At 45.4% G+C, this 20,513-nt stretch overlaps 1 protein-coding gene across 3 annotated transcripts in view; it reads left to right on the top strand.

Annotated features, from left to right (window-relative positions):
• CSMD2 (CUB and Sushi multiple domains 2) overlaps nucleotides 1-20,513 on the top strand; it is a 277,897-nt gene that overhangs the window by 104,946 nt on the left and 152,438 nt on the right. For all 3 annotated transcript variants that reach the window (XM_069875476.1, XM_069875478.1, XM_069875479.1), the window contains one exon: nucleotides 13,682-13,794. In XM_069875476.1, the coding sequence (XP_069731577.1) occupies nucleotides 13,682-13,794 (113 nt within the window). The remainder of the gene's footprint in view (nucleotides 1-13,681; nucleotides 13,795-20,513) is intronic.

Below are 20,513 nucleotides of genomic sequence, written 5' to 3'. Positions count from 1 at the left end.
TGCCACACACAATCTTTTTTGTTGCCTGTCTTTTATTTATTAGCATAACTGAGCAACAGCAGTGCTGCCCTTCTGAAGAGAGTGAAGGAAGCCAGGGAAAGGCTTGTTTTTTCTAAGAACAGGGTTGATGTGCTCGTTGGAGAGGGAGGAAGAAGCCGAGGGGAGTTGGGATGAGAGAAGCCTTGATGCCTGACACTGTCTGGAGTTGCGCTGGGTCATGGATGGCTGGAAGGGGCTGATGGCATTGCTAGATTGTGAGGAGCTCCTGCGATGTTCAGCATTAATGGACTGAACTCCTCTGTTCTCCAACCCCTGGTCTTTGGGTGAATGCAGTTCTGGACCTGGAAGAAATCTGGGGCAGAAATATTTCATACAGTGTATAAAATACGAGAAACACGAGAACAAATAAATCGGTATGTCTGTATGACTTCTCTTCCCCCAGGCGTGTCTAGACTTCTAAGCAGATTGCCCATGAGAAAAGAGCTCCACATCAGGGCTTGGGGACCCGGGCTCTGGGCCATCGGCTGTCGTGTCACCTTGGCTGCTTCCCCGCTTGGTGCTGTAGATAATTACGTACTGACCTCTTCTGTGTGAAATTGAGAGCTTTCCTGATGGGCTGTCTGCTGAAGATACAGTGCTCCCAGGCCGGTTTTCTGGGAACAGTGCCTAGCTTCTGTTTAATTTTTGCCCAATCCCAAGCACCTTGATCAGAGGATAAGGAGTATCAGAAATTAATAAGGTAAACATGTTTGCAGTTGGAAACAATCCTTATCTGTATCTTTTTCTCCTCCATTCTGCTCCTTTTGAATTTGATCCAATGTTTGACTTAACACTGGATTTCCTGCTTTTTATAGCTCTCTTGGAGCTTTAATAATGTTTGATCTCTCTCTCTTTTCTCTGAAGTTTTAATATACAGGGCAGGTATGTTTCAGTTTTATGAATCTTCGGGGAGGGCACGTTTACTGACTCTGCTTGAGTGACCTTGGAGAGTAATGTAATTTTTTTTTCTCCCACTGCCCGTGCAGCCACCTTGCAGGTGAAAAATATCTGTGGTTGATACTGGAGGTGGAGGAGTTTTCACTGTTAATAGGAGAGTGCAAAGGGGGTTTGGAAGACAAAGGAGGGGCTTGTGGGAATGTGCTGATTTGAAGACAATGAAATGGTTTATTTGGGGACTTGGGAGCAGCGCAGGGTGTCCTCTGTCAGCTCAGTGTCTCTCCTTGATCCTGCAGTTTCCACACAGTGGAATCACACAGCCCAGTGCCCACGCTGGTGTCCAGAGGAAGATGCAGTGGGAGAAAGATGAAGATACTCGCTTCTTTCCCAACTCCAGTGGTTTTCAGTTTGCTGTGATGTGGCATAACTTTATCCCTTCCAGCCTTAAGACAGAAAGGAACAGTAAATCATAAAGCAACACAATCCTCTCTGGATGTCCTCTTCCTGACTTAACTCTGCAGCAAAACAGACACGTCTTTATTCCATCTTTTCCAGAGTTAGTCTTGAGCATCTGTTAACTGAGACACCAGAACAACACCTTCTTGTGAAAAGAGTGTTGTGCACTTTGTGTTGAAGATGGTGAGACTGAGCTCTGAACTATTGGTTACTGCTGACGGACCTGCTTTCATTTGACCTCCTTGTGCTGCTATATTTCAAGGACATAGTTTTTCTTAAGGGTTTTTTTTGCTAGGACTCAGAGGAAAGTATTTCTGCGTAGTTTCCTCTCAGCATGGGCGCTTGCAGCTGTCAGATACAGAGTTAATTATTTCTAAAGCTTAAGTTTTGGCAGCATCAGTTTAGCACACAAGTCATTTTAGTGATTGAGGAAGCTATTCCAGGAGGCTAATGTCTAAGGACAAACCTTCAGCGCTGCTCTTAGGAGGGAGGAGGCAGAGTTTGGCTCGTATGCACTGCGGTCTCTGTTGTGAGAGGGAAGTTTAGGTCCCTACTGACCCCCAAGGCTGCTGGGCAGTGCTGGAGGTGATTCTCGAGGAGGTTTCTTCCTCTCATTTATGTTACTGCTGGCACAAGACCATGTTTAGGAAAGAAGGAGTTGAAGCAACTTTTCTCCTTAATGGAAATGGTTCTACTCGTTGTTTCTGAATGAAAGGTTGAGCAAGTACGTGAGGGTTTGGTAGGAGGGATGTGACAATAAAGAGTAGCTTTGCAGATGCCCTGGAATCTTCCTAATCCATCTACCAAAGGACTTTTCTCAAAGAGCATTTTCAGAACCACCTTTTCCCTTTATATTGAGAACCTTTCTGTATTCAAAAATTGGAGAGTTGAATTTAAAAGAGGAAAAGAAAAAAAAAGTCCTGATTTCCAGCAAACCTCTTCAAGCTCTGTAGACAGATTTCTGCAGACGTTGTTGTATTGTTTGCTAATGGGATATATATAATTTTCCAGCAGCTGTCGCATGTGGAGGGATTGCCAGTTCTGAATAAATATAAAATTGGAAACAAATTCCCAGAAAGGCAGCTAACAAGGTCTGGAAAAGAAAATTGCCATGGAGATGAATGTAAAAGATGATGAAGGCAGACACAGTCACTATACAAACACGCGTGGCTACACCAAGGAGGGAGGGAATCTACTTTCTCTTGGTAGCAGAGCAAGGTTAGAACACTAAACTATTCCATACCTGTCATGGTAATTTTTAAGCAAGGGAGGAGGCTGCTAAACGACCGTGTTGAATCACTGTCAAAGAGAGATGTTCAAGAGAAGAGAGTTGTGCGCTACTTTGGAGGAGACTAACGATGCTCTCTGTACTTTCTTGCCTTGGCGTGTGGTGCTGAGTGTAAATGAGGACAGGTTTAGGTCTGTTATTCAAATTATGAGATGTGTTTACACAATGAAGCAGGCTTCATCTTCTTCTTGGTCAGCTCTGCATGAGCAGTGCTAAAACCTCTTTTTTATCTCTTGTAAAACATTCCTGCAACAGAAACCTACAGTCTGGTTAAAATCCTGCTGGACCTGATGGAAATACTGCCTTAAAATGTATTATTTGTTCAAATTATTTATCATCTCTAGATATTATATTGTATTATGGCAAAAATGGTTTTGAGGTTAGACATGGAGTGAGGATCCGTGGTTTCACACAAGCTCTCGAGTTGCCGGTGCTCGGTTACTGGTGGGTGGGGATGCTGAATATCGATGAGATGTGCCACGGTTCAGGATGCTGCCACACTTGGTGCTCTCTCTAGAGAGGAAACAAGAAGGCCTCTGCTTGAAGAATTGAGAGCAGATTGGAAGCTGGAATTTATGGACAAAGTGGCTTCTGTGGATTTAGCTTAAAGCCATTATGCAGCTTTTCTTCAATTTTGGACTTCATGCTAAATTAATATCTAGAGTAAATAAGCAGATGGTTCCACTAAGCCCTTTTCAACAGAAATTCTAGTCTTATTGTCACCCTCCTGCAGTTGGAAGTTAGAAAGTAAAACAGTCTTGACCGTGATAGTTCAAAATATTTGTCTGCTAAAAAGATGGGAAATGGAGCTGGTTTGTGTAAATACCCAGAAGTGGTGGATCCAGTCCCATCTTTTTGTGAGCTTTCTGTAATAAGGCAGCACTTTTTCATGTTCTGTGCAAGGGCCAGAAACACATAATGTGGTTCAAGAGTTGAGCACCGTGTCAGCAACCTACGCAGGCTGCAGCTCTTGGCCAGGAGGGATGGTGCCATCGTTCCCTGCACGCTTCAAAATTATCAAAATGAAATAAAACCAAATAAAATCTTCAATGTTCTTTGAGCTGACGAGGCGGGAATAGGCCATGCTGTTCCCTAGGATGCACGGAGCTGCTGTCATCAATCAGTGTCCCATTCCGCAGGAGCTGGTGGGACCCATCAGGGGACTGCGCCAGCACCCAGGGGCCGTTCATCACTTGATGAGTTCAGACTTTTGCCTGGAGGCAGCAACCATCAGACCTGGCTCACGCCTTTCTCCGGGGGCCTTCCCACCTCACCTGGTTCCACAGCCCATCAGTTCCCTTCATCTTTAAAGGGAGGCAGAAGCGCTGCGCCTGTGAAGAGGGATTTTGGTGTTTGGTGCGATTTCGTGCTGTTATTTATTGTTGGCATTAAGTTGCAGACTTATGTAGAAACTCTGGTACCATTCGCATCCCGCTGTGCTAAATGTGAAGGCAGAAAATAAGTCTTTGCTTCACAGAACTCGTGGGTTTTGGGTTCTTTTCTTCCTGAGGCTGCTTTCCATTTTGGTGTAATTTCTGCAGCCGTGACTGCTGTAATTATAGGATGTCTGCGCGGAGCTGTCAGTAATCTGTGCTTCAGTTTCCAAATCTTGTTTTCTCCTAGTTTCTGTGACTTTTTGCTGCGCTGTAGAAGAGCCTTTGTAGAAACTGCAAAACCAAATGTCATAAAAAGAGGAAAGGAGTCTTTAGGGATGGCCCATGGGCTGGTTTGGTGAGAGCTGATGACACTGTGGGGTGATAGGTGACTTGTGGCTAAAATCCCAAGTAGGATGATGAACCTTGTAAGCATCCTTAGGGACTTCAGAGAGGTCACTGTCTTCTGCACGTGGCTGCCTTCTTTCCATCTCCTTTCTTCAAGAGCCTGAAAGGTTATCAGAGCAGGTTTGGATATGTCTAATTTAGACTGGATATAAAGAAGAACTTCTTCATGATGAGAGCAATGAGGCCCTGGCCCAGGTTGCCCAGAGCAGGGGTGGCTGCCCCATCCCTGGAGAGGTTCAAGGCCAGGTTGGATGGGGCTTGGAGCCCCTGATCCAGTGGGAGGTGCCCCTGCCCATGGCAGGGGGTGGGACTGGATGATCTTTAAGGTCTCTTCCAACCCAAACCACTCTATGATTCTATGTCCTTTTGTACTCTTCGACTGCATAACTAATATTTGATAAAAGCATAACTACAAGGACAACATCCTATAAGCAGTGCCAGGCTGTGAAGGCAGAGTCCTTAGGGGAAAGCAGGATGATCGTGAACCTCTGAGTGTGGTCTGAATGTGATTGAGCTTCAGTCTAAACCCCAGTTGCTGCTTAAGCAGAGCATCTTCCATTATTGTTGTAACACGGTCAGGTTAGGCTGTGGGAGGCGGTATCAGTTCAGTGAGCTTGGTGTATTTAAAAACAAAGGTGAGGTGACCAAATTGTGCATCAATTCCTTGAGAAAGCAACTGGTGTTTAGGCTGGAATTCGAATTGTCTTTGACCTTCTTGGTCTCTGTCTGCAGAATTTTGTAGGTTCAGTGTTGTGCAAACACACCCCGTGGCTTTCCAGCTTGATCTATCAATAAAGAGTCCAAGTTTAATGGGACTTAAATGCGTAGTTAGGCTGACAGAGACATGCCTGTATCTGCGCGTGCAGTGGTGGAAATGGCTGTTCTTTATCTAGTAATAAATACAGTCTCTCTTGTTATCGACACATCTAACTCTGCCTGCACTGAGGACAAACAATCTCCGTCTCACTGACAGTAGAGAAGGTTTAAGGGAAATTGTAATAAAGCTGTAGCAGATTTCTTTGGGGGATTTGCAATGCAGCATTAGTAAGCTGCAATTGCATTAGCCATTCTTCTGTTGCGTTGAATTAGTGTTTGTTTTCTCCTGAATAGAATAAATATAATCATGTTTGTTAACTTTTTTTTAATGACTGGAGCCAAATGCTGTTTCTATAGTAAAAGTATTATGGTAAGTACTTTCATGTAATAAAGCACGCTCGTTTTGCAGTACGGTCTCCTGTTTTAGTACTGGCCATCACATTTGATGGGGCTGTGCTCTTGCAGTCGTGCTTTTCTGAGCCATAAAGAAACACATTTGTTGGGTCCCTTGCCTTCCTTCCATTCAATCAGTTTGTGGTGAGGGTGGGTTGGGTTAAGGGCCCTTTTATTTTGTGAGGGACTTTCTCTGGGCATTTGCAACAAGTCCACAAGACCTGCCTGTAGGTCTTTCAAGTATTTGAAGCATCTTTCATTTACAAAGGCATTTTGAAACATCTTTTTACCTTTAAAGCTTTTGGTGATGCCCCACACTGGAGGAAGCCCTTTGACTGGCATGAGAAGCACTTCATTTGGTAATGGGACACAAGCCTGACTGGTGAAAGAAGTTCATTTTCAGTGTTTATACTGCTTTTTTCACAGGGTGCTCCATAGGCAGGTGTCCTTGACACTCACAAAGTAGCGAGGTGGTGGGGGAAGCTGATCTCTCACTGCGTTTTCTGAGCATCTTCTCAACGTGTGTAACGCTGCTTCTGAAACAGACTTGAGATGCAGGTGTGTTCTCTCCATCCCTGCAGCATTTAGCGGGGAACAATAACTCGATCTAATTATTCATTTTCCTTGTAGAAGTCCGTTGTGATGGCATGTCTCTTGCGACCAAAAACTGAGGTCTAGAGGTGCTTAAGTATACTTTGTTTAAGAGAGTAGACATGCTGAAATAAGATGTTCAGAATTAATGGTACAGCTCTCATGATAATTTGAGTAGAGGTTTGGATGAAAAGTTAAAAATACAGGTGAAGTGAATAATAATACACAGAGCTATGAAGAGCTGCTGCGGTCTGGCCCCGATTTGTACTGGAAGGAGAATTAATCTCCCGACAGCCAGAATGCTTTGGTGTAATAAAGACAGTGAGGAGGTGAAGTCTCTGTCAAGGCGTTGGTCCTGCACCTTGGACACCGTGGTTAAACTGAGTGTCTGCAGCCCCAGATTTTGGCATTTGTGTTTTTCTCTTGTTCTGTGAAAGCGCCGTGAGTGCACGCTCTTCTTCTTACATCTCCTATTGACTGCTGCTGTCAGGTAGTGTTAACCTTTCTGTGACTGCTTTATCCTGCCGTGGAGATGCTGTGGAAACCTCACCGCCTCCTTCTCGCAGACAACGACGTTGACTGAAGTGGGTCTCCTTTGGGTTAGCCTGAAAATGCAGCCGCAGCAGGAGGAGGGGAAGCTCAGCTGCGGGAAGGTCCAATATCAGATGGGTTCTTGGAGGACCCCGTGTCTGCTGCAAGCTGCCGAGGTCTCAGAGGTGTCAGTCATTAAATGTTCTCTCAGAAAAGCTTTTTTCCTGAATCTTGAAAGCTCTGAGTGCAGCTCCCTATCCAGAGCTGGTGTCACCGTGACTTTGGAAGTGTGACCTCCTCTCTCAGAGGCTCAGCTTGACCTCTGCAAAAAGAGAAACCTAAACAAGAAGAGGAGCCCTAATTAAGTTTCTTTGTCTTGTATCGCTTTGGGCTCACCGAAGCTGGTGTGTGATCCTGATCTGGGCAGCACCGGGGCATGTCCGTACCTTCCAGCTGATGCTTAAAGCCATTGTCTCAAAGTAAGACTCTTGACATAATGTGATTTCAAGTGGAGTCTTTACCTTTGGTGATGCCCTTGGGCTCCCCGTTCTCCTACAGTCGGTTTGTATAGCATCACACAAGGAATCGCTCCGTGTGTTTGGCTTCTTTAAGAAACACTGCGGTCAAATTCTTGCTAATCACATTTCAGGGTGGTTAAAATGTGATCTTCTGTCTGCAACTATCCCCTTCCACCGCTGTAGTGCTTTTAGCTCACTTTCTGATATTTTATTGATTTTTTTTTTCTTTCCCTCTCTTGATGTGGAACCAAATTGAAGCAGGAATTGGGATTGTAAATAGATAATGGTGCATGAATGCAGATTAATCAGTGCCGTCCATGTACAGTAATACTAATTGTGCCAAGGGAGGAATGGCTAAGTGAATGATATAAATGTTTAATGCCTGGATCCAATGTGAAATACAAGAGCAAGAAAAGAAATGAAGAAAATAGTTTAGTGGGGAAAAGCACACTTCACTGCTTATGCTCAAAAGAGGAGTTTTGATACCATTAACCTTTCTGTGTAATGCAATAAAGAAATTGGAGGAGCTGCGTTCGGTGCAGAGACTTCAGTTTCACTTAAGAGAAAAGGCCTTAATGCTGTGGTTAAAAACAATATTGGGAAGAATGTGGGATAAAATCAGTTGTTTGAGATGTGTTTTTCATAGTCCAGGTAAACTCACAGGCAGCGTTTGGGGTGGGGAAGTCTGGGGACTGGGTGGGGATTCGGAGTGAAATCCTCAAGTTCTGAAGTGAACATAGAATGGTTTGTGTTGGAAGGGACCTTAAAGATCATCCAGGTCCAACCCCTGGCCATGGGCAGGGACACCTCCCACTGGACCAGGCAAGTGCTGCAGGTCTTTCTGATTGAGCAAGGACTGTAGTGGTCTTCGAAATCCCTGCTGGAGGGGAAGCAACCACTTAAGGAGCACTTTAGGAGTCCCAGCTGAGTATTGTTGGGGTTGTGGTTTCTTGGGTGTGTTGGTCAGTGTACCTGGCAGTTCAAAAGGTGATTAACTCTGAACCAGGTTGCTCCAAGCTCCATGCCACCTGCCCTTCAACATCTCCAGGGATGGGGCAGCCGCAACTTGCCTGGACAACCAGTTTCCTTACAGGAAAATATTTCTTCTTAAGATCTCATCTCAATCTCCACTCTTTCAGCTTTAGAGTTCTCTTAGAGGTTTTTCTCTAGCTCTTCTAAAACGTGTGATCACGCCATGAATTCTCGTCTTCTGTGTGTGCTGGGTCTCTCCCAGCAGCAGTCTGCTCTGGTGTGGATAGAACAGACAGTTGGGACTTGCATCCTGCTTTCAAATGTAAACAAATAAACTGTTCCACTGACCTCAGTTGACCACAAAAGGACCCAACTGCCCCTGGAGCAGCGGTTCTTTCTCTTTGCTCAGAGAAGAGCTAAGATGAACCTGGTTGTTCACGTTCAAAGCCCTCTGTATGGGAGCAGGACAGCAGCTCTCTCTTCCCGTTGTTCTGGAGTATTTACCCGTGGAGATGACTGTGGGGAACCTGGAGCCTGCTGTCTGCAGAGCTCCTCATGATCTGCTGGAAACACAGATTTGATGTCTCTGTGCCACAAAGGGCCATGATGTAAAAGGCCTGCTCTCTATCCACTGTGCACAGGATGAGCTTAAACTTCAGGAGAAGCTAAGTCAAGCCTAGACATCAAGAAGAAACATGTTTTTAAATTCTCGCTACTATTGAATTTCTCTGAGGCTGCTGATGCTCTTCAAGCAATTCCAAGAGTTCCTGTGTTTTCCAAGCACTGGTTTCTGTGCGCTGATTGCTAGATGTTGGTGTTGATGACACTTGAAACTGGATCAGATTTATTCAATATCCTATAGAGCCTGAACTGTTAGGCATGGTCTAGCAGGTTCTTGCTCATGCAAAGTGCTCAGCGTTGTTCCAATGGTAATTTTTGCTTCCAAGAACATCTCATGGGTAGAGCACAAGCCAGTGTCCAAAACCATGGTCCTTGTGGGACTTGACTGGGATAAAGTGACATGCAGACAAAGGATGTTCTTGTGATTCTTGCTCACCAGGCCAGGAGACAGAAGAAAAAGCCTTTTTCTTACCCAACCCTCCTGCCCTCAGCATCCTCTCTCGTCGCTTCCAGGCTCAGAAAGGCAAAGCTGTGGAAATCAGATTTTTAGGTGGCAGCTCAGTTCGTCTCTTTTTCCGAGTGACCCCGGGATTAAAAAGATGCTTATCACACAAAATGGGGACCAGTTTCCCATCAGTGAGTAACGATTGCTGATTTTACTTTAAGAACAGTGCTCGCATTGCTGCTTAGTCACTGCAAAGCCTGAGATTTCAGTTAACACATTGCCATAGTCAGGAAGCTGAATATTTAATCAAGTGATTCATATCTCCTGGTGATGGTGGCGAGGAAGGAGGGGGAAAATGGACATACAGAGGCTTGAAAAGTTGAGCAAATTGCTAACAGAGTTACTTAAAAAAGAAAGAAAAATCCTAAAATACTGAAAAATGCTGCGGCAGAGGTCCATGACAGAAGGGTTTGCATTTACATGACTCACTGGATTACTCAAAATTCAATCATTTATTGGGCTAATGGTAGGTGTTGAAAATTCAGAGCACATAATGTAGTACAGAAGTGTGCTGGGGAATGTGGGAAGGAGTCCCAGCTTGTTTTAATTAGCTGTGTGCATTTCTAAGCCTCTGGAACGTAGCTCCTCCTTTTTTTCTTGAAGACAGCGAGGCAGCATTGTGTTTATAAAGAAAAATGACGTGACCTTGAGAAGCTGGTGGTACGAACATGGTGTGCTGTGTGTCGCAGCGCAGTCAGCATCCTCTCCAGGAGCTCGTCGCAGCCGTTATCGTCTGCCTTTTTGTCCTAGGCTGCTGTCAGCCTGCCGGCAGGTTCAGTGGTGCTAATTGATGCTACCTGGTTCTCCCCATGTCCAAAAGATTCGATGGGGGCTCCTGCAGGAAACTTGGGGGGTTCCTCTGCTTTCTGTGATTGCTGTTGGCTCTCGCCTGCTGAGCATCCTTCCCATTTCATTTGAGATTCATAAACAGCAGCCAGGGCATTTACATGCAAAGACCACGCAGCTGCTTCAGTTCAACTGTGTTTGTCTGTAATTAAATATTCCATTATCAATTAACCATTAATGCTTCATAATGATTATTTTAAACCTGCGGGAGCCTTATGGTGAAAAGCTGGTAGTTAACTGCAGGTAAGCACGATGTGTTCCATTAAACGCGTAGCTCTAGGTATGTTATTTCTTATCCATCGGAGCATTTCTGCCCTGGACCCATCTGGTCTGGTGCTGCACTATATGCATTTGAGCGAGAATGAACCCTTCAAGCTGCAATTGTCCACCTGCAGACTGGGTGGTGGCAGCTGGGGAAAAGGGATTGGAAGTCCAGGATGGTGTTTTTTCAGCTTGTGCGAGGTGGCCTGCCTGCCAACTGAAAGCTCTAGAACAGGAGAAGGTGCAGCTTTGGGATTGAAGTGTGCTTCTTGTAGGATGTTGCCACCTTCAGCATCAGAGAAGGGTTGGTTGGGTTTTTTCCTCCCTTAAGTGCTCCATGAGTGTAGGTTTACAGCTACCATGATGCTGTGAGGAACAGCAGCATTCACAGAGTAAATATGCCTTTTCCAGTGTACAGAGGTTTTCCTCCTGGAGAGGATGAGAGGGCTGGGGGCTCAGTTCAGGTACACAGCCTGAAGTTGTATCTCTGCAGGCAATTAAGCTAATGAAAAACCAAACCCTTTGCCCTTATTGTTGGTGTCTGAGCTCTTCCATCTGTGCGCAGCTCGGAGCTGGGTGCCGATGGCCAGCAGGACCTGGCACCTAAACTGGCTCCAGATAGCTCAACCTGGCATTAACAATGAGCTTTGTAACTTCAGAAATGAAAGGGATAGGAGATAAAAGGGAAGAAAAGGAGAATGTTACACTGCACCCCAGAGAATCCAGCCTTTGTGTCTTGAGAGCCTGAGCAGTGGTGTCTACGGAAACAAGTGGTTTCTTGGCTGACTTAGTCCTTTTCAGAAGCCAGAGTTAAGCCAGTGACCTGTGGTGCTGATGAAAATGTCCGTGCACAAAATTCAGGGAACCATTTTCCTTCCCCCTCAATATGTATTTTGCTTCAGTGGTGCAAGGCACTGCGGTTATTATTGATTATTTTTCTCTACATCTGATTTTGCCTTCAGTAATTATTTATGCTGTTGCAAAGGTAGTAAGAAGTGCAATACATGACTTTTTTCCGAATTGATTTTCAAAGTGTTAATTCACTCAGCTGGTAGAATCCTGGCATTTCGTGTGTGCAGGATCCTTGGATGTTCACAGTGGACTATTTACATCCCTAAAACAAAGTGTAGTTTAAGTAGATTAGTCTGCAGGCTGCTGAATCCTCTGTGCAGAGGGATGTGCATATTAAAAATGGGATGATGGGGTAGGAGAGGGAAATTCTGCCTCGTTTAGGCAGGTTATTTTATTGTTCTCCAGTTCTCGTATCACGCAATTGAGTTACTCAACTCTCAACAGTTATGAAGGTAAAATTTGAGTCTGCATAGCTAAAGATTATTTATGAGGTTTGACTATTGATTCAGAATGAGTAATAAAACAGCCCTTGGAGGGAGAGAGGATTAAGTTTAACCATGTTGTCATAACAACCAGCCACAGTAACTTTCTCAGAATTGGGTTTAGGCATCCCATGTTTGATCTCAGCCCAGAATGTGCTTGTTTGAACTTAGTTATTTGAAAAAGTTTCAAATTAAATTGGTTCAGCTGTCTTTGAGTTATCCGAGGGTGGCAGGGTGCCGTGTAGAATGCATTTTTATAACACCTTGCATTTCAAAAGGGTCTGCAAAATTGAGACGAAAATAATCAATAGAGAAATGATCAGGAACGATCTGAAGCAATTTTATAGTGTAAAGGATGTTTTCAGTCATGCTTCTTAATTATGCAGGATTCAACCAGGAGATAATAGGAGGTTTAAAGACTGTACTGTAGGTGGCAGAGATGCGTTAGTTATGCAGCATAATCACCCTGCTATTCCTTTAAATGTAGTAGGGTTACACTGCAGCTCAGCTTCCAGCAATAAATTCACTGCCAAGGACCATCCTGGCACCCCCGTGTTTGAGTTAGAGGTAAATTCGCCTTTGGAGCTGTTGGTGGAGTGAAGGATTTCTAAAAGATTTTCAGGGCTATCGGCTCTGCTGTTGAAAATGTGTAATAATAAAATCAGAAATATCCTGTGGAGCAGATTTCCAGAATCCTTTTTTACCTTCATCTAAAATAAACATAGATTCTGGAATGCTGAAAGGTGCTCGAGGAAAGCTGGGGAGGGGCTCTGGATCAGGCAATGTAGGGACAAGATGAGAGGGACCGGTTTTGAGCTGAAAGAGGGGAGATAGTGATGAGATCTTGGGGAGAAATGTTTGGCTGGGAGGGTGGGGAGGCCCTGGCCCAGGCTGCCCCATCCCTGGAGGGGTTCAAGGCCAGGTTGGATGGGGCTTGGAGCCCCTGATCCAGTGGGAGGTGTCCCTGCACATGGCAGGAGTTGGAACTGGATGAGCTTCAAGGTCCCTTCCAGCCCAAACCATTCTCTGATTCTACCTGACAACTCCGGAGCTTAATACAGCAAACAGCAGAATATTTTTTTTTAAAAAAAACAAGTATGAAGAGGTACGGGAACAGCCGCTGGGGGACTGCTAATGGGCTGTGGAGCTTTCCACCTCTTGTTTGATGGCTGTAATCTTCTCCAGGTTGGGATAGATCATAAATCTTTGTTTCTTCCTGGCTGTTTTCAGTAGAAGAAGATTGTTCTTGCAATCCTTTCTTTTCCTCAGTTAAACATGCTTTTTCTTTAAAGCAGTGTTAACCAAATATGAAGAGAGGAACTGAATAAGCCTGAGAGTCAAGTTCACCTTGCATACCTTAGGTGTAGTGCATCCCCTGAGATGATATTATCGTTTCGGAATGATATCAATAAGATGAAAAGGTGACAGAGCTATGAGGCACGGGTACTCTCGGGAAACAAGTGGAGCTGCTGTAGTTCAGAGCTTTTCTGTACCTTCCGCTCAGTCTGTGCTGCAGGAGGAGACTGGAACCTCTGGTCTGTCCCCCTGGACCTGTTTCATGTGTCCGGTACTGCAGACACAGTAAATACCTGGCTCAGTCCCACATATCCTTTGCCTTCCAAGGAAGGAATGGAAAACCCTGGAGTTCCAAATGTGGGAAGGCAACAGGATGCACACACAGAAACAACCACAGTGGTATGGAGCGCGTTCTTTGAGTGTATGGTGCTCAGCCAGGGTTTCTTGTATTCCTGGAGGAGGAGGATTGCCCTGCTAGCTGGGGTGTAATTCACAGTCAGAATAACATTTGGCTGTTCTTGGCTGGTTTCTTGCAGGTTTACTGGAATGAATTTGCCAGCCCCGGTTATCAGCAGTAAAAATTGGCTGCGGCTTCACTTCACATCGGATGGCAACCACAGGCAGAAGGGGTTCAGTGCCCAATACCAAGGTAAACGCTCACTGCCCGGTCTCACTGTTCACTGTGTGGGTTAGCCAAACTTTTTTTTCTTTTTTAAATAGGAATATACAATTAACATCCTGCATGATCCTTCTGTATCCTATTAACATTAATTTTCCAGCTGGTATCCAGACATTGTCATGTGGAGAGCAACTGTTGGCAGTGGCTGGGAGTACAAACACTTGTGAGCTGCAGGAAAATTCATTTGCACCATGTGCTTCGTTAGTAGAAGCAGATGTTCCTTTACCTGTGGCTTGACAGAAGGTGCTGAGTGGGATATGGGATCCGGTCAGGGAGCCACCAGGCAAAGGGCGGCTGCAAGTCCCACAGGGACTTTGTCCATGTTTACACAGAGCCTTTCATGACAAAGTTGTGATTTTTTTAACCTGGAGGAGGGAAGGCTGCAGGGAGAGCTTAGAGCAGCTTCCAAGACTGAAAGGGGCTCCAGGAAACCATTCTGTGATTCTATCTGACAACTTGACTGTAAGTGTAAGCTGTCCCATGTTTGCTGGAAGGATGGATTTCAGGATTGGGATCTTCAGATGCTGTAGAGGGAGAGGAAATGCTTTGGCACAGAGGGAAAAGACCCTGTTGTGTGCTGCGGTTTGGAGGCAGCCGTGCATCCCCGAGGTTCAGCCCATCTTGTTTGGGACCAAGTGGTCACCACAGCGGTGGTTGGAGTGAGTTCCTCAGCCGTGTTCGCACCAGCCTCTTGGAGGACTCCAGAGGACTCAGTGGGTGCTGTGGTGGAGCACTGCTTTAAGCAGCTGGTGCTGCACGATTAGGGAGAGGGAAGACGAAGCAGGGAAGGAGCAGGAATGGCATTCAGTCCCTCGTCCACCTCCCAGAGGTTTGTGTCAGCGTAGTTCAGCAGCTTCCCTTAAGAGACAAGACTTGGACAAGAAAAATTACCGTAGCCCCAGACTAACAGGAACACGGTGAGACAGGGAGAAGAGTTTCCTTTGATCAATCTGCCAACTGACCTTGTTTGTTTGTTCTGTTTATTGAGCATCAGCAATGCTGTCAAGGCCTTTAGTTTATCAATTACCATTGTTAACTTCCCTTGCTTCCCTGTAACATATAAAATAGTTTAAATTACAAGAAAAAAAATCCCTTTGTGTTTCCTGTGTAACACAAATGGCTGCGTGCAGGCTGATGGCTTTTGATATGACATTTTCCTTTGCTGTCATGATTGCTGCTTTCTATTAAAACACCTGTCTGAATCATCCTTTTTTCTTAAATAGAAAAGTAAAGATTAATGTTATAATTTCCACTGATTAGATAAATGTCAGGGGATTCTAATCTAGCACACTCCTTACAAACTGTTTTGTTAGATATAATGAATTGTGCTTTTGTGTATTGAGGGTTTAAAAGATGAACTTAAAAGAGTGCTCTTGAAATGGCATTGAAGCAGGACCTCCGTCGCGCTGAGAAAAGGATTATGACACTCATTCTTCACACGTTTGCTGGTTTTTGTGGAGTTTGTCAGGTTCTTTCCATTTGTGAGGAAAGATTTCAGTACTTCAACAAAAACAAAACAAGAAACAAAGCGAAAAAACCCTATGGGTAGAGGCAAGATTTTAGCAGTCAGTGGAATCTGTGTCCGTAGAACGCTATAGATGCCAATCCAATGCCATAAAATTCAGCAGAACACTTTTCAGAGGAACAGAACCTGTTTTGAACATAAATATTGTAATGGGGAGAGACAAATAAATACATAAGAAGCCAGATATTTAATGCCATATGAAGTAGAGCAACCAAAATCTGTGTTTCAGCAGTGGAGATGTAAGCAGGTTCTCCAGGGTTGTCCTGGAGAAGGAAAAGAGGGTTAGGTTGAATCTATCTTGTCCATTTTCTGAAGACATGTACGCCCATCATTTATTAACATCTTGTCCTCTGAGACAGTATCTGGCTTTGCTGATAATCTGGAAGAAAGTGATTTCTCTTCCAGCTTGTCTAACACCGACACTCAGTTTTAGCAGGGCGGCACCTTTGTGTGTTCCATTTCAGCTCTCCCTAATCCATGCCCTAGTTTGAAAATCTCTTTATGAATAAAAGGAAGTGTAGATGCAATCAGCCCGTGTCCAGGGTTTCTGTTGAACACGGTAAATTTGTTCCCTTCCAGGCAGAGTTAAAATATTTTCCCCTTTTCCTTTTCCCTTTGATGTAAGGTGAATCTTGCATTCTTGCAAATACGTTTTCCCCCACACGCTGTAAAAGCAAATAAAAGGGTCTGTAGGGAAATTGGTGCATCGATCTTTTTATCTTCCTCCCACTCCTTCTGCTTTCCATCCCCAGAAGGTGCCGTGTACCTGCAGGGGGTTAGAAAATGGGCTGTGAGCACCCGACTCGGGAGAGGAGACACGTGGGGGCCAGGAGCCAGGCGGCCCCTGGGATCCCCTCGTTCAGCGCAGCCGTGAGGGGCTGCAAATGGGGCAACGAGAAACCTGCAGAACTTGAAGTGATGCTAACCAGATGTAAATAATGCTCTGGCTGCTGTAGTCCCTCTCCACATATTTTATCGCATAAGCTGGATCACAAATTGCTTTTTAGCTGATTGTTACCAACACATAATTGCATCTTTTATTGATCTTCCCACCCCATTCCCTTCCCCTTCCATCCTCCAGCCTCAAGTAGAAAGATAAATGGGGCGAGGAGCGCAGAGCAGATACCAGCAAACCTCCAGCCTTTGGTAACGGTCTACTGAACAATCTATTGCACACGCTGCACCACAAAAATGGCTCTAAAGGATCTGAATTTATCCATAAATATAGATGTGTAATTTTTAACAAGTCTTTATCTGGGATCCCACCTTTGGGCAGCAGAGGGGGGTTATAGCTTATGTTGTGCAACCTGTTGAGTCTCCTGGGTGATCCTGAGAAAGAGGACAGGACAGGGAAATTCTGGTGTTTCTTGCAGGCTCCAATTCCTAAAGAACCATTGCTTTGGCCAGATGGCAGAGGATGCATTTTCTGGGTGCTGTGCAACCACAGATGAGTTCCACAATTTTATAGAATCGTGGAAGGGTTTGGATTGGAAGGGACCTCGAAGCTCATCCAGTTCCACCCCTGCCATGAGCAGGGACACCTCCCACTGCATCAGGGGCTCCAAGCCCCATCCAGCCTGGCCTTGAACCCCTCCAGGGATGGGGCAGCCACCCCTGCTCTGGACAACCTGGTCCAGGGCCTCCCCACCCTCACAGCAAAACATTTCTCCCTAAGATCTCATCTCAATCTTCCCTCTTCCAGCTCAAAACTGCCTCCCCCACACCATCCTGTCCCTGCCCTCCCTGATCCAGAGCCCCTCCCCAGCTTTCCTGGAGCCCCTTTCAGTCCTGGAAGCTGCTCTAAGGTCCCCCTGGAGCCTTCTCTTCTCCAGGCTGAACAACCCCAACTCTCTCAGCCTGATGGTGTTTCTTTTCTTGAGTAAAATCCGCGTAAGCAACCTGCTGTAGTGTCCCAGATGATGCTAAACTGCCCCAGCAGGAGGAAGGAGAGATTCAGCAGCTCTGTATTTAATAGCCGTCCCCCGTCAAGGGGAGCAGAGGTGCATGGAATAGATTTTTGCTGAAACGCTGTTTTTCAAATTAAAAATGAATAAGTGTCGTCTTAAATTCTCATTTAGAGCAACATGAAATGGTTTAAAAGAAACACCCCAGACTGCCTGCTTGCTGGAAAAGCTTTGTAATGTCATCTTTCAAATCTGACAGGACACTGAGTATTCCATTAGATCTATCAGATACGTGTGAGCAGCAAAACCCTCCAGAAAACAGAGGAATTTCTGTTCATCCAATTATCCTGACACAGCCCTTTGTAGTACTGTTCCACATTCAAATTGATAAACAAAATAGATTTTTAGATACCAGATTTTTGAGGGCATAGAGTGGGAGACTTGTTCTTAATTTTTTTTTTTCCAAACAAGCAAGTGTATTGTCTTCTGACTCATTGTAACCTGAATTGAGTAATTTGTAAAGCTTGACTTTCATCGTTATGTCTCGTTGTCACAAACAAAATGAAGGATTAAGAGGAGAGTGTACAGTGATCTTTCTCTATCAATTATTGTTGAGGGAGACATGATACAATTAGAGGAGCCTGTACTTCATGGGGAATGTGGTTTGGGATTGGTCCGTAGTAATGACTGCCTGGTTTCTGCTGCTTGTTTTCATTACAACAGTTTCCAGGACTGAAAGGGGCTGCAGGAAAGCTGAGGAGGGGCTCTTGGTCAGGGAGGGAGCAGGCAGGTTTGGAGCTCAGCTTCCCATGAGTCACAGGTTTGCACTGGGGCTCTGGCTGTTAGCTGGGTTCTGGAATGCAGGAAGGAATCATAGAATCAGGATGCTTTGGGTTGAAAGGGACATTTACAGATCATCCAGTCCCAACCCCCTGCAGAAGCAGGGACATAGAATCATAGAATAACCAGGTTGGAAGAGACCCACCGGATCATCGAATCCAACCATTCCTATCAAACACTAAACCATGCCCCTCAGCACCTCTTTAACCAGATCAGGTTTCTCAGAACTCTGTGCAGCCTGACCTTTAATGTTTCCAGAGATGTGTGAACCTTTGTTATCACGTGTGTCCTTACAAATCTGCAGTTGTGTCTAAGTCTAGGGTGTGTTGAAGCCAGGAGCTCTCTGCGCTGGGTGCCTTCTGCTGGGCTCTGGGATGTTAAACAGCCCTGTGAGGTCTGCAGGTGGCTGCAGTTCAGCCTGCCCTGATGGGAAGCACGGCCCTTCCCAGGGATGCACCATCCTGCGCACGGTGTCAGCACCAATGCTGTGTGTGCAGGGCATTCCCTGGCGTCTGGAAAGCTCTGCTTGTGCTTTAGGGCTACTTTATCATGCAGAAATCAGCAGACCTGTGCTTCTCTGTGTGCAGCTGGGAGAAACACTCACGGGTAAATTGTATAAAGTAACTCGGAATGGGAAGTTGCGGAGAATATAAAAATGGAAATGACTTTTATAAAGCTGCTCTCTCACTGTCGGTGCCCCAGAGCACTTTACGGAGCAATGAATTAGATACTGCAAAGTCATGAGCCACCGTACATCCTGCAGTAGCTCGAGTTCAGCCTCAGATACTTGGGCTTGGCTGTGTTTTATTGACTTGGAGGGGACGTTGGCTGCGACTGTGAGGTTCTCCCTGTGCTTGCTTGGGAAGTGCCAGAGCATCAGTAAGTGCAGCGTGACTGAGGATGAGTGGAACAGGATCTCCTTGGCGCTGTGTCCCTCCAGAGAGCCCAGCCGTGGCGTGGGGCTGCCCTGCCCACAGGGGGATGAGCAGCCATCCAGTACCTAAAGGAGGTTCCAGGAAAGCTGAGGAGCGTCTCTGGATCAGGGAGAGCAGGGACAGGACCAGGGGGAATGATTTCCAGCTGAAAGAGGGGAGATTGAGATGAGATCTTGGGAAGAAATGTTCTGCTGTGAGAGTGGGGAGGCCCTGGCCCAGGCTGCCCAGGGCAGTGGTGGCTGCCCCATCCCTGGAGGGGTTCAAGGCCAGGTTGGATGGGGCTTGGAGCCCCTGATCCAGTGGGAGGTGTCCCTGCCCATGGCAGGGGTGGAACTGGATGAGCTTTGAGGTCCCTTCCAACCCAAACCGTTCTACCCATACCCCAGAATCATCCATTCGGGACCTGGAGGAGTGCGTGGCTGTTCAGGGCATTCTCCAACTGCCCTTCTTGTGTGTTTGCAGTGGGTTGCACTAAGAAAGAATCACATCTGTGTTAGGTTTGCTGTGAAGGAATCATACTGTTAATTTTTTTCACCCTCTTACAAAAATAAGGCAAAAAACCCCAACAGGTAAAAGTTACCAGTAAGAAATACATTAACAACAAAAGCTTCTCCTCATGAATATTTTTCAAGCTAATGTGTAGTCAGTTTGAAGTTATCACTGCTTTATTTAAAGAGAAAGCAAAAAGCTGTAACCAAACGATGAACAAAAAGCTCCGAGCTAGCATCCAGCTCCAAAAAGCTCTGCTTCAGGTGAGCTTCAAGGAATGAGGCTTGACATCTCCCTGTCTGAAGCTCCTGCAAGCAGATGTTCTAAACAGATTCTTCTTTTTTTAAAGCCAGAAAAGCATGATTAAAAAAACCTCGTTAGTTATATCAGTAATTTTTCTTGACAACTTTGTCTTAGAAATGTGCTAATTTAGGGATGAAAGTATGACAAGATAAAGGACAAGAACTGAGCAGTTTGAAGTGGAAGATGGACTAGTTTTCTCCGTAGATAAGGACTGGCTCATCAGAAAAAGGATCCTGTAAAGTGGTTTGAACATCATGCTTTTTGATGAGAAGTTGTTCTTCAACCACATTAGCTTCAAATAAGTCAGTGAAAATACTGCTCTGTGTTAATCCAGAATATCTTGCATGTGCTGCAGGAAGACATTGTCTCTGCTGGTACCCAGATGGTTTTGGCAGTGTAGGCTTTGTGTGGAACCCTCTTGTGTAGAGAGCATCTCAGCGATAGCCGAGTCCACACAATAAAAAACAAATAGCTGCTCAGTTACACGGGAAGTTCTCATTGTTGCGAAGAAGGATGGGACTCTTGGAGATGGATCGATAGAAATCTGTTTGCTACCCTCATGTTATGTTTCCTTGGGATGAGGTTCAGAGCTGAGAAGGTGAATGGTCACACAGGACCTCTGGTAGAGTCTTCATGCAGGCTTTATTACCTGTGTGCCTGGGGCTGTTAATAGCTGTTCTGTACATTTATCCT

Source organism: Phaenicophaeus curvirostris, chromosome 23 (genome assembly GCF_032191515.1).
Source record: "Phaenicophaeus curvirostris isolate KB17595 chromosome 23, BPBGC_Pcur_1.0, whole genome shotgun sequence".
Lineage (NCBI taxonomy): Eukaryota > Metazoa > Chordata > Aves > Cuculiformes > Cuculidae > Phaenicophaeus > Phaenicophaeus curvirostris.
Note: the sequence above shows the minus strand (reverse complement) of the source record. Positions and strands in the feature narration are given on the sequence as shown.